Consider the following 14,124-nt stretch of genomic DNA (forward strand, 5'->3'; position numbering starts at 1 on the left):
TGCTCAGCGGGGAGTCTGCTTCTCCCTCTCCCTCTGCCTCTCCCCCCAGGTCATGCAAGCTTTCTTTCTAAAAAAAAAAAAAAAAAAAAAATTCTTAAAAAAAAAAACAAAATTCTTAAAAAAAAAAAAAAAAGAAAAGAGAAACAGAGAAATGAGTAAGACAGAAAAAAACAGAAAATGAAAACAAAATGGCAGAAGCCCTAAGAGCAAATGACATATCCAAATAAAGGGTTAGTATCCAAAATACATAAAGAACTTGTAAAACTCAACACCCAAGAAACAAATAATCCAATTAAAAATGGGCAGAAGGCATGAACAGAGATTTCTCCAAAAAAGACATCCACATGGCCAAAAGACACATGAAAATATGTTCATAATCACTATCAGGGAAATGCAAATCAAAACTACAACAAGCTATCACCTCACTCCTGTCAGAATGGCTAAAAGCAACAACACAAGAAACAAGAGGTGTTGGTGAGGATGTGGAAAAAAGGAACACTCCTGCACTGTTGGTGGAAATGCAAACAGGTGCAGCCACTGTGGAAAACAGTATAGAGGTTCCTCAAAAGGTTAAAAAAAGAACTACCCTATGATCCAGCAACTGCACTACTGGGTATTTACCCAAAGAATACAAAAACACTAATTCAATGGGATACATGAACCCATGTGTTTATGGCAACATTATTTACAATAGCCAAGATATGGAAGCAGCCTGTGTCCATTGACTGAAGAATGAACGTGGTATTTATATACAATGGAATATTATTTAGCCATAAAAAGAATGAAATCTTGCCATTTGCAACAAAATGGATGGAGCTAGAGAGTATTATGCTAAGCGAAATAAGTCGGATAAAGATAAATACCATATGATTTCACTCATATGTGGAATTTAAGAAACAAAACAAAACAAAAGGGGAAAAAAGAGAACAAACCAAGAAACAGATTCTTACTTATAGAAAACTAATGGTTACCAGAGGTGAGGAAGGTGGGGAGGAGGGTGGGTTAAATAGGTGATGGGGAATAAGGAGTGCATTTGGAGTGATGAGCACCAGGTGGTATATGGAATTATTGAATCATTGTATTGTACACCTGGAACTAACACTGTATGTTAACTGGAATTAAAATAAAAACTTCTTAAAAAAGTAAGCTGTAACATATCAATAATTAAAATAAATGTAAATGATTAAAATATGCCAAATAAAAGCAAATACTGGCAATGTGGACTTAAGAAAAAAATGACCCAACTACAGGCTGTTTATAATTAACTCAACTTAAAATAAAAGGTGAAAAAGATGCACATATACAAAATAAAAGCAGGAGGGGCTATATCAATTTTGGATAGACTTAAGAGCAAAGACAATTGCTAGAGAGAAAAGAGGAACATTATATAATGATAAAGGATGGGTCCAACAGGAATACATAACAATCCTAAATGGTACACACCAAACAAAATCCATGAAGAACTGATAAGAGCTAAAAGGAGAAATAGACAAATTCTCAGTTATGATTGGGAACTTCAAGACTTCATTCTCAGAGACTCACAGAAATACTAAACAGAAAACCAGCAAAGATTTAAAAGTTCTAAAGAACACAATCAACCAAAAGGACCTAATTAACTTCACCAAAAAACAGCCAAATACCCATTTTTTTTTTCAAACATCCATAGACCACTCACCAAAACAGACCATATCCAGGCCATAAAACAAATTTAAAAGTATTGAAATCATAAAGAATATATTCTCTGACCATAATGGACTCTACCTAGAAATCAGTAAGAGAAAGACAACTGGTAAGTCTCAAAACACTTGGAAATTAAACAACACACTTCTAAACAACCCAAGCATCAAAAAATAAGTCTCTAAGTAAAGTTAAAAAAGAAACATGGAATTGAGTAAAAATGAAAAGACAACACAGAAAAGACATCAAAGGATGTGGGATACAACTAAAGCAGTGCCAAGAGGAAAAGGTATAGCATTAAATGCTTACATTAGCAAACAGAAAAGGTCTCAAATCAGTATCTTAAATTCCTACTTCAAAAAACTAGAAAAATGGAAGAAAATAAACCCAAAGCAATCAGAAGAGAAATAATAAAAATAAAAGCAAAAATCAACAAAACTGAAAAGAAAACCTTTGAAATCCTTTTAAAAAATAAAACTGATAAATCTTTAGCAAGACTGGCAAAACAAAAAGGAGAGAAGATACAAATTACCAATATCAGTAATAAAAGAAAGTATCACTGAACATTCTAGAGCCATTAAAAGGGTAATTAGGAAATAATAAAACAAGTTTAGGCTCCTAAATTAGATTAATTAGAAGAAACGAATCAGTTCCTCAATCAACCACATACAGATCTTCCTGTACTTACAACAGGGCTAGATCCAGCTAACCCATTTTAAGTTGAAAATATCACAAATCAAAAATGCATTTAATGCCCCGCATCGGGCTCCCTGCTCAGCGGGAAGCCTGCTTCTCCCTCTTCCACTCCCCCTGCTTGTGTTCCCTCTCTCGCTGTGTCTCTCTCTGTCAAATAAATAAATAAAATCTTTAAAAAAAAAAAAAAAAAAAAAAAAAAAAAAAAATGCATTTAATGTACCTAAGCTACCAAACATCAGAGCTTAGCCTCGCCTACATTAAGCCTCCTCAGAACACTTACATTAGCCTACAGTCGGGCAAAATCATCTAATGTAGAAGTCTATTTTACTTAAAAAAAAAAAAAAAAGTGTTGAATATCTCATGTGATTTATTGAATACTGAAAGTCAAAAACAGAACAGTTGTAAGGGTACAGAATCCTTTTAAGTGTGATAGGTTGGACTTGTGGTAACCCTGTGATTGCATGGCTGACTAGGAGCTATGATTTGCTGCTGCTGCCCAGCATCGTAAGAGAGAATCTTACCACACATTGTTAGGCCTGGAAAAGATCAAAATTCAAAATCCAAGTATGGTTTTTACTGAATGTGTATCACTTTAACACCATCATAAAGTCAAAAAATCTTAAGTCAGGGACTGTTTGTGCTACCAAGATTCAACCAAAATAAATAAAAAATAAATAATCCCAAAACCATTAAAAAAATGAATTCATAATCTTAATTCTCAAAAAAAGAAAAAAAAAAAAAAAATCCCAGGCTGAGATGTTTTCACCAGAGAATTCTACCAAATATTTAAAGAATACCAAAACTTCACAAACTCTTCCAAAGAGTAGAAAAGAAGGTAACGTGGCCTGCCTCATTCTGTGAGGCCAGTATTACCCAAATACTGAAATGAAACAAAGATATCACAAGAAAGATGCAGACCATATCTCTAAAGAACTTAGACACAAATTCTCAACATATCAACAACCTAAATTCAGCAATATTTGAAAAACATCACATACCATAACCACATGGGATTTATTCCACATATGCAAGGAGTGTTCAACATTAAAAAAAAAAAAAAAGCATCATCTACAATATCAACAAGCTAAAGAAAAAAAGATCTCATCATATAAATTGACTCAGTAAAAGAATTTGGCAAAATCTATCACCCATTCATAATAAAAACTCTCAGTAAACTAGGAGGACAGGTGATCTACCTTGACTTGATAGAGCATCTACCCAACTACCCACCCCCCCCAAAAAAACGTACACTTATCGTATTTAATGCTGAAATACTAAATGCTTTCCACCTAAAACAAGGAACAAAGCAAGGATGTCTGCTGTTACCACTCTGAGTCGATACAGTACTAGAAGTTCTAGCCACTGCAGTAAGACAAGAAATAAAAGGCACAGAGATTAGAAAGAATACTGTAAAAAGCCTCTAAAAACTAAAAGGTAATTTTAGCAAGGTCAAAGATTACAGGACCAATGCAAAAATCAATCATATTTCTATGTACTAATAATGAACATGTGGAAACTGAAATACAAAACATAATATTCACAAAATTCCTCCATAGAAAACAAAAAAAGTTTAATTATAAATCTAACAAAAGGTGTACAATAGGATTTGTAGATATGGACAAGCTTGTTCTAAAATTTATTTGTAAAGACACAAGCCTTTGAATAACTCAAACCATCTTGAAAAGTGAGAGGAACCACTCTACCTGATATTAGGGCTTACTACATAGCTATAGTAATCAAGAGTATGATATTAGCAGATGGAAACATATAAACCAATAGAACTCAAGAGAGAACCCAGAAGTAAACCCATACATATATGCCCAATTGACTTTTTATAAAAGTGCAAAAGCAATTCAAAAGAGAAAAGATATTTACTTTTTCAACAAATGGTGCTGGAGCAACTGGATATCCATAGGCAAAAATATGAACCTCAATTTAAATTTATCTTTTATAAAAATAAAATCAAAATAGATCATAGGCTTAACTATAAACCATTAAAGTATAAAGCTTTTATAAAGCTATCATAGTAGAAAATTTCTGAGACCTATGCTAGGTGAAGAGTTCTCAGACTTGCCTCCAAAAAAGAAATATTAATAAATTAAGCCTCAACAAAATTAAAAACTTTTGCTCACAGAAAGACTTTGTTAAAAGGAAAAAAAAGATAAGCTACAGAATGGGAGAAAGTATCTGCACATAGCAGACAAAGGAGTAATATTTAGAATTCTCAAAACTCAACAATAAAACAGTCCTACTGGAAAATGGGCAAAAGACATGAACAAACATTTCACCGAAGAGGATATACAGATAGCGAATTAGCATATGAAAAGATATTCAACATCAGCCATTACGGAAATACAAATTAAAACATAAGATCACTAGACATCTATGAGAAGAGCTTAAACAAAAATTTATGACAATATCAAATGTTTGTGAGAATGCAGAGAACCTGGATTGCTCATACATTACTGGTGAGAATGTAAAAGGACACTGCCATTCTAAAAAACAGATTGGCAGTTTCTTATAAAACTGAACATGCAACTGCCACATAATCCAACAACTGCACTCTTGGATAATTTACTGGACAAAAATGAAAACTTATGTTCACACAAAAACATAAACACGAATGTTCATAACAGCTTTTCTTCCCTAATAGTCAAAACTGGAAATAACCCAATGGGTGAATGGCTAAACTGTCCTACATCCATACCATGAAATACTCCTTAGCAAATGAAAAGGAACAAAGTATTGATATATGCAATGACTCAGATGAATCTTGAAGGAATTATGTTGAGTAACAAAGCCTAACCCCAAAAGGTTACATACTATGTGATTCCATCTGTACAACGTTGGGGCGGGGCGGGGGGGGGGGGGTTGTTTTTGCATAACATTTTTTGAAACGATAAAATGAAAAACAGGTTAGTGGCTGCCAGGAGTTAGAGATAAGGGAGAGGTGGAAGGAGGTGAGTTTGATTATAAAAGGGCAGCACAAGGAATCCAGTGGTGATGAAACTGTTCTGTATCTTTACTGTAGTGATGATTACATAAATCTACACATGTGATAAAACTGCATAGAACTAAATGCATGCTGAACACAGAGACACACACAATTTTATGCAGAACCAGTGAAATCAAATACGTTAATTAAATCAATGTCAATTTCCTGGTTGTCATATCAGATGTTGCCACTGAGGAAAAAATGGGTGGACACTTACTTTGTGTTATTACAACTAAATGTTAATCTACAATTACCTCAAAATAAAATGCAATTAAAAATCTGAGAGGTAAATCAATATTTAGGTAGGTAGATAGACATGGATGAGGAGAATATGGTACAATAAGTGATATAAGTGTCTCAGCTGTGAACCCCCAATCTAATGGGTTATACCTACAAAGAAGCCTTAAAAGAGTTAAGAAGAATCTCTAGTCTTTACCTTATGCTTCAGACAGATACGTAAAAGAAAAGGAATTTTAAAAAGTAACACTGAGAGAGCTTCCAGTTGGTGAACACATGGAGGTAGGAGAGTAGCTAGAAGAGTGGCATCCCCAGAGAGAGCATGGATGCTCTGTACCCTTTTCCACATACCTTGCCCAATGCTTCTCTTCCATTTGGTTGGAGTTATATCTTTTGTAATAAGCTGATAATTTAGCTTGATAAAGCTTGATGAGTTGTTCATCTTATTGACACCCAGACAAAAAAAAACAAACACATACACGCACACAAAAATGTGTAACATTGAATATTACAATAATGAACACAGAGTGAATACAGAAATTTTGCTGGAGTAATGTCTCCCCCACAGGATTTTCCATGGCTACCATCCATGGTCATATGTAGGATATTTTTCATGCTATAATAATCAGACATGCACTTAAATAATTTTTCCATCTTTCAACACACATAAGGACAAAAAAAGAGAATCACTAACACATAAGGAAAAAAGGTAAAGTATAAGGAAAGTTTTTCTTTCCTACAGTGAAGGATAGGAAATAAAAACACCCTGTTTCTCAAGTAGTAAATGTGCATCTGATCTGCATCAAAATCACCCAAAGCCATTTTTAAAGAGACAGGGTTATCCAGTGTATCAGTCAGCTCAGAATGCCATAACAGAAACCACAATGGATTGCTTAAACCACAGAAATTTATTTTCTCACAGTTCTGGAAGCTGAGTCCAAGATTAAAGTGTCAGAAGAGGTGCTTTTTAGTGAGGCCACTCTCCTTGGCTTCAGATGGCCACCTTGTCACTGTGAACTCACATGGCCTTTTCTCTGTGCATGTGCACTCCTGTGTCTCTTCCTCTTCTTATAAGGTCCAAAAGGATTATGGACCCCCCCTTATGACCTCATTTAATCTTAATCACCTCTTTAAAGGCCCTATACATATACAGCCACATTGGAACTTAGCACTTCAACCAGTGAGTTTTAGGGGGACAAAATTTAGTCCATAATACCCAGTGACCGGCCAGCCCTGAAGTGTGTTTTATATGAGAGCACATATATATATGTGTGTATTATACTTAATGGAAGGGGGCAAGGCAAAGGAAAAAGTATAGTATTTGCATCAGAATTCCAATTCTATCAGTTTTCCCAACAATAAAAATGAGGAGAATATCTATTCTCACTGTAGAGCTGTGAGAATTAAAAGAAATAATCTATGTAAAGTGCCTAGCATATGGTAAAGGACTAGTCAAACCTGGGCCTCTGCCTTTCATCCCCCCCCTCAAAATTAATTATAAATATTACTCAAATCTAAACATATCTGAAAAATTATGGGAACTGGATTCTGTCCCAGTTCTACCACTACCTAGCTATGTGACCTTAACCAAACCACCCTACTTCTGCATCTGGGCAGTCGGCCAGTCTGCTTCTGCATCTGGGCAATTAGAATTTCCTCTATCACTAAAATACTACGTATCTATGCATACCACTCATGACTATAATATCAAACACCAATACTACAAAAGCTAATCAAATTTTCTATAAAACTCCAGTAAAAGAGGATTATGGTATGAAATTTCAATTTATTCTTTCAAATACTTTCATTCTTTAAACTCTTCTACAACTATCCTCCAATGTGAAAAATGTATCTGTACAACACATCTGTAAGGTTAATTTTATCATCTTCTCTATCATTAATGCTTCATCTTCCAAGTAGATTGTATATTCTTTTCATATTTTTGTTCCCCCAAATGTTCGTTGTTTTACTCACAAAAATCACTTAATCACTGAAATGCCTAAAATCATACCCCAAATCCTGTTGAGATATGATTAGACATATGGAGAAGTTATCAATAAATTGTATCTGACAACTGTTTTTAACTTAGCCCACGACTGAAATGTATTGCGGTGATTTCAAGATGACACACCTACCACACATACATTGCACATTCAAACAATGAGCCATAACCAGCATCCATACTCCATAAACATGGTTTAAAATTAAGAAATTGGTCAGAAGCAAAATCTATTGTGAGGATATCTGAATCATTTAATGAAAAACAATTTACCAAGTTAAGCCTAAGGGAAGAACTTGTAAGTACTTGCCCTTTCTCCCACCTCATCCCTCACCACTCCTGGTATTACATGTAAATGAATAACACATGAGGTAGGTTGTTACTTAGGTGCCCTCAACATATCTCACCTCCCAGTATCGATGCCCTTGTACAGTCCCCACCCATACTAAATCTGAACTGGCTCACGTTATTAGCACTGGCCATTGGTACATCAGCAAACACAAAGAACGCAGATGCTTGATAAGCGTTGGCACAGTGAGGCTTGTCCTCTTAAACTGCTCCCTCATGAAACCCAGCTTCCATGCTGTGGAGAAACTCAAGCTAATTAAGGGGGGAGGCTACATGGAGGCGGGTAAAGGGAAAGAGGCAGTCATATTCCCAGCTATCCACTAGCTGTTCCAGCCATCTCAGCTGAGGCATCAGATTTATGAATTAAGAAGCCACCTTAGATGTTACATACAGCCAACAGATGACACACGGAGCAGTCCCCATCAAGCCTTGCTCACCTTTTAGAATTAAAAGCAAATAAACATTGTTTTAGTTATAACTAAACACATGCAAGACAATTAAAACAGTTCTTGTTAGGTAGCAAGCAACCAAGAAATGTCAGCAGTAATAACGGTTATTGTTAATAATTATTATAAGTCTCACCCCCACCAATGTATTGTTTTGGGTATTAGAGCTGCTCTTAGAGGCATTCTCTCATTTTCCTAATGGCCAGTCAAGAGACAGGGGTAAAGCAACCAGAAAGGCCTACTTTTTGCTTTCCCTTTCTTCTTCCTAATTTATAGCTGTCCTTTTTCTTTTTTTCCCCCTCCCCGGCTCCACACACAGTGTGGAGCCCAACACAGGGCTCCAACTCAGACCATGAGATCAAGACCTGAGCCAAGATCAAGAGTGGGACACTGAAACCACTGAGCTACCCAGATACCCGTCCTTTTTCTTTTTATCTCTTCCAATAATGTTTGCCTGGTTTCCCCGGAGTGCCTAATCAATGATCCAAACCAATTCTAGCCTTTGGCTGTGCTCTATATTCTCAGAAGCTACAGGCACCTCCTTCCAGACCATTGGTAAATAATTAAGAGTTCAGTAGGACAGACTCTTCATTCAGGGTCAAAAGTTTATACTCCTTTAACTTCTAATTCTTTTTTACATGATAGAATCATTAGGCAAAGGGTGTGGGGACCAATAAGGTCTTGTTTAGAAAATAAATTAAGCAACAGGGATAACATACTTGCTACTTTTCCTCAAAGACTTACTGATCCTAATTATATAAATTTCTTGTTCTTTTAAAGCCCATGACATTTTGTTCATACTTCACTCATGATACTTATCTTAATCTAGCCTGAATCATAGTAGTTGGTTTACTTAACTTCCTATTAGATCTATAACTGCCCCGGAAGAGAGACTTGAGAAAATGAGCATCTTACTCATTTTTGTATCCCTTAAATTAAGCACCTACTACACTGCTCTACTATTCACACAAATACAGTAAAAAAAAAAAAATATATCTGGGTCCTTGTCAGCAACCACTCTGTACTTAACTAATCTTTGCAATTCTCACCTCCCAAGTTTATTAAGAAATAATGACTCACCCATGGTTATAATGCAATTAGTGACAAAGTTAATGAACGCTACATGTCCTAACATTCACCTCTAATAATTATTTGGCTTAATTAAGAATGATTTTATTTTTGTAGAGATATTCACGTGTTTTTTAAGGAAAAGGCATCATTTACATTCTTTATTTCCTTTTCCTTCAAGTTTCAGGCTTGAGAAGCCTGCATATTAGGTCCAGGCTAAGATCTATGCCACCTGCCAGGCAAATAATACCAAAGGCAAAGCAAGCCTAGTGGAGGGTACAGCAAACTAGAGCTCAGAACTCACCTAGAAGGGGCAACCACAACTCAGCTCTAGCAAGCTACAATCAAACAGGAACAGCAACCAGGTAGAGCCAAATCCTGTGATTTTGCAAGTGATGCTAGAAAGTGAGACTTCTTAAATGTGAAGTCTTCCTATTTTTAAATGGTGGCGACTAATTATTAAATGTTCCATATACACCAAGAGAAAGCAATATATATATCTGTGCAGTGGATTCAGTCCAAGGGCATCCTGCTACTGCAGGCTCATAGTTTAAAATCTCTACATATAATTGAAGGTGGACTAAGGGAACACACTCCTTTACTACTGGCCTCACCTCTAAAGCAAAGAAAGCAGGACCACTAAAAGCCAAGTCCATAAAATTAGAAGATGTACCAGTGACAAACTCCTTTAACTTTTTTCTCTCTTGAAAAACAAATCTGTTAGCAGTTTGAGATACAGAAGCTTCTACAGCATAAAAATACACAGGGAGAATTTTTTGCTTTTTAAATTTTTTTCCTCAAAACTTGCAAAAAGGAAAATATTCAAATAAATAGTAAAAATTATACAAATTTTTCTGGCCTTAACCAAGCTAATGAAAACGCTCGGTAATAAACATGAGACAATGACTCCCCATGCACATAGAAAAACAACGTACAAAATACTAATGGCATTAATGTATTTGCACTTGTCTATCTATATATTGTCATTTGACTCTCTTGTGACCAACAGCACCAAACTAGCTGGATACAAGGCTGAACTCCATGACGAGGGAACCCTACTCTAACAAACCACTGTGGACTCAAACCTGTGACCTGAACCTCCTTAATATCATGCTATCCAATAACTAAGGTGACCACTCACTAGTAAATAAATATTCAGTTAGTCCAAAAGCATTTTTCTATACTTTTACAAAAGATTTGACATTATTTAACCAAGTCATTAAAGCCCTTTAAAAACAGGAATTTATAGAAAAGATCTGAACTTCATCTCTAAACCTACTTAACCTGCTGGAAGCCTTTATGAAGTCATAATTTTTAATATAATTAATCATGGTAGATAGGCCTTTGGAGTTCAAACCATTCTTTAAAATAACTATTAGTGAGGGAGTCCCTGTACCAATAGAATTCATAGGCAATTTATTGACAATAAAATTATATTACTGTTACTTTGGGATACTATTTACTGAACATTTACTATGTGTCAGGCGCTGTGCTGAATACTTCCTGGTTCTCATTAAACCTTAAAAACGACCATATGACGGAGGTACCATTATTATCCCCATTTTACAGATGGGGAAACTGACCTTTCCAAGATCACACAGTTATAAGTGGCAGAGTCAGGATTCCAACCCAAATCTTGTCTAACTTCAGAATTTGCATGCTTAAACACTACACTGTATTGCCTCCAGTGACTCTGGGTTGATATCTAAGATAAAGAAAAGAGGGAAATTTGTACTTCTCGGTGACAAATTTAAAAAACATACTAGAAATGGAGGATACTTTTCAGAACATGAACAATTCTCAGATACACAGTCATACAAATATTATTTTTATTCCCAAATACATATTAATAATGATGGAAATCTCAAACAATCGACTTCCCACAAACACAATTTCTAAGTACTCATTCATGTTTATTATTAAAAATTTAATGGGAACACTCTATATTTTCTGCCCTGTTTTGCTGTGAACCTGAAACTCTTCTACAAAATAAACTTTTTAAAAAAAATTTAGAACTACAATATGCCAAATATGCCTAAAACAATTCAGTTATGAACACGGACATAAGACTATCTGCTTTCAGTACGAAAAGTTGCACTTTATTATAACCACAGTGCCGAGCATGTAATGAGCACTTAAATATTTAATTGATTCTTTCAAAAAGGCTTGAAGGTATGTAAACAGTGCTGTAAAATTCAAATTTTTAACACTCCCAGAACACCTTCAGAAGTCTATAACACTAAGACATAATATGGTAAGTTGGAATAAAATTAGACAAAAAAATTAAACTCCTAATGAATATAAAGGAATGCAACACTGTTATACCATGGCTGACATAAATAAAGCTAATTTTACTTTTCCACCTTAAGTATCAAAAGATGTAGCCTGAAGACAAAAATAATTACAGAATCTTTTTCTAATTCATTTTGTTAAGTCCTCTCTAAATCCTCCAAAGCTTATCCAAAACAAACAAAAACTTTCAATTGTTCCGAGTGACTGTCAACATATGAACCAAATATTTTTTCCGCTGATACACCACACCAAGGTTGTCAAAATCCTAAAGGTCAAATAATACTGATGTGAGGGATCTATAAAAACAGTTTTGCCATCTATTACCACTTCCCATCAACATTTACCTCTCATCAAGGTCCACCTTTATAAATATATACCTATGTTCACTTACGAAGGTAACAAGTAAGGAGAAGGAACTGACTGTATGAAAAAACCATTTGCCTTATATATTTTGCAATATACTGTCAAAACTAATTGTCAAATAGAACACTGTACTGGCCACCAACAAAGTGTTGAAGTGTCAATTTTAGTTTACTTCAGAATTGTACTTACAAAGTCTCAACTATAAAAGATTACACTAATATTAATAAACGGGAATTCTGTGGCATAAGTTGCAGATACTATTAGAGGACGGGCCCTTAACCACACCTGTAATTCACAGAACTCCTTTCCTTTCTCGCTGACCCACATCTTCATATGTGATCCGAAGACTTTTCTGCATCGCTGTGCTTTCAAAGGCACGGGTTGGGATTTGCAGTGCCATAAAAACAAAGCATTCTGACCAGTGCATGTTTCAAATGGTATCATTACAATACTCATTCAAATACTTGTATATTCAAAGCTTCTTACTAATAATCTGGCTTCAACAGGGAGTGCACACACAGGTTAAAAGAGACTTTGACTGCCTTGGTAGCTGCAAGCTCAGCTGAATCCCAGGACGCAACCTCAATTTGGAAGAGGCAGAACTATATCCGGTTCTCAATGGATACACATTTTTCCCATGCTTCCCAATCTCAAAAACTTTACATCTTCCCAGAGTAACAATAAATATACAAAGACGCCAGGGAGTATGCCCGTAGGGAAGATGAGTGATCAAATTAAATCCCTACGCAAGGAACCTGAAGCTTCAAAACTTTTCAGAACAAATCACAGCTGAAAAAAAGAGGTAAGTTTTCCCACTTGTTTCCAGGAGCCAGCTGCCCTAATCCCTGAACAGCTGTCTTGACTTACTGGTTAGTTGGAGGAGCAGTCAGCGGGATGGCCACCTCTTCCTCCTCGTATTCTGGTCCATCCAGAGAGTCACCTTCGTCCACTGTTCCCAGGCCCGCGCCCAAAGAGGGCAGCTGAGGAGGAGGCGGCAGAGGAGGGAATCCGCCGCCTGCCCCGAAGGTCTCAGCAGGCAACGGAGTGGTCCCCTTGGCGAGAGCCATCTCTCCTCCAGGTCCAGCGGCAGCACCAGCCACGCCAGCAGCAGCACCTCCCCCTGACAGTCCGGCTCCCCCCAGTGCTCCTGCCACAGACGCGGCTCCTAGGAACCCTGACCCCAAAGCGGCTCCGCCAGCCAGAGTCCCGGCCACTCCGGCCTCCGTCAGCCCAGAATAGGGGACGGCTGCCACTGGCAGGGCCGGGGGTATCTTCACCCTACACACTGCCGGATAGGCACTCGAGCCCGCCGCTGCGCCGCCTCCTGCTGCCCCGGCGGTCACCGGGCCGCCCTCCTCACTGCCGGCCTCGGCCGCCATCATGTTGAAGCCCGCTCTACTCTACCCTACCCTACTCGCCCGGGAGCCCCGGGGGCCACCAGGCCCGGGCTCCGAGCCGCCCCACCCAGGCGCGTTCCCCCTTCAGTTCCCCAGGCAGAGGAAACAACAACAAAAGGAGAGAGCCCGCCGCCGCGCCCCCTCCTCGGGCCACAGCCCAGGCTCCGGAGCTGCCCGGGTTACGGGAAGCGAAGTGGGCAAAAAACCCAACGCCTGCACAAACACCGCCCCAAACCTTCACCTTACACACCCACACTCACGCACACACACACATGCACAGAAGTAAAAAACTTCCTGGCTGCACTAAAGAGGAAGGGAAGCACAGAGGAAGCGGCTGGGGCGGCTGCCGCTCCTTCAGCCACCGCCGCCGCCGCCGCCACCGCTTCTTCACCACCCTAGTTCCGGCCACCCCCACCGCAGCCACCGCCGGTGCCGCTGCTGGGGCTGGGGCCACTGCAGCCGCTTCATCCTCCACGGGGCTGGAGCTGGGAGGGGTGGGGAGAAAAGAGGAAGGGGGGCGGGGTAGCGGGGAAATCGACCGAACGGCTCCCAACCTGGAGCGCTCAGTGAAACCGACTAGAGAGAAAGGAAGGCGGGGCACCAGAG

General features: G+C 38.0%; 1 protein-coding gene across 2 annotated transcripts in view; it reads right to left on the reverse strand.

Annotated features, from left to right (window-relative positions):
- The window catches only part of RASA1 (RAS p21 protein activator 1), a 107,093-nt gene extending 93,067 nt beyond the window's left edge, over positions 1-14,026 (reverse strand). Inside the window, exon 1 of one of the 2 annotated variants that reach the window (XM_078067082.1) lies at positions 12,989-14,026. In XM_078067082.1, the coding sequence (XP_077923208.1) occupies positions 12,989-13,503 (515 nt within the window). In that variant the 5' untranslated portion in view covers positions 13,504-14,026. The remainder of the gene's footprint in view (positions 1-12,988) is intronic. The other variant, XM_036072390.2, reaches the window with a different exon arrangement.
- Between the last annotated feature and the right edge of the window lie 98 nt (positions 14,027-14,124).

This window comes from Halichoerus grypus, chromosome 2 (genome assembly GCF_964656455.1).
Source record: "Halichoerus grypus chromosome 2, mHalGry1.hap1.1, whole genome shotgun sequence".
In the NCBI taxonomy this organism is placed as follows: domain Eukaryota; kingdom Metazoa; phylum Chordata; class Mammalia; order Carnivora; family Phocidae; genus Halichoerus; species Halichoerus grypus.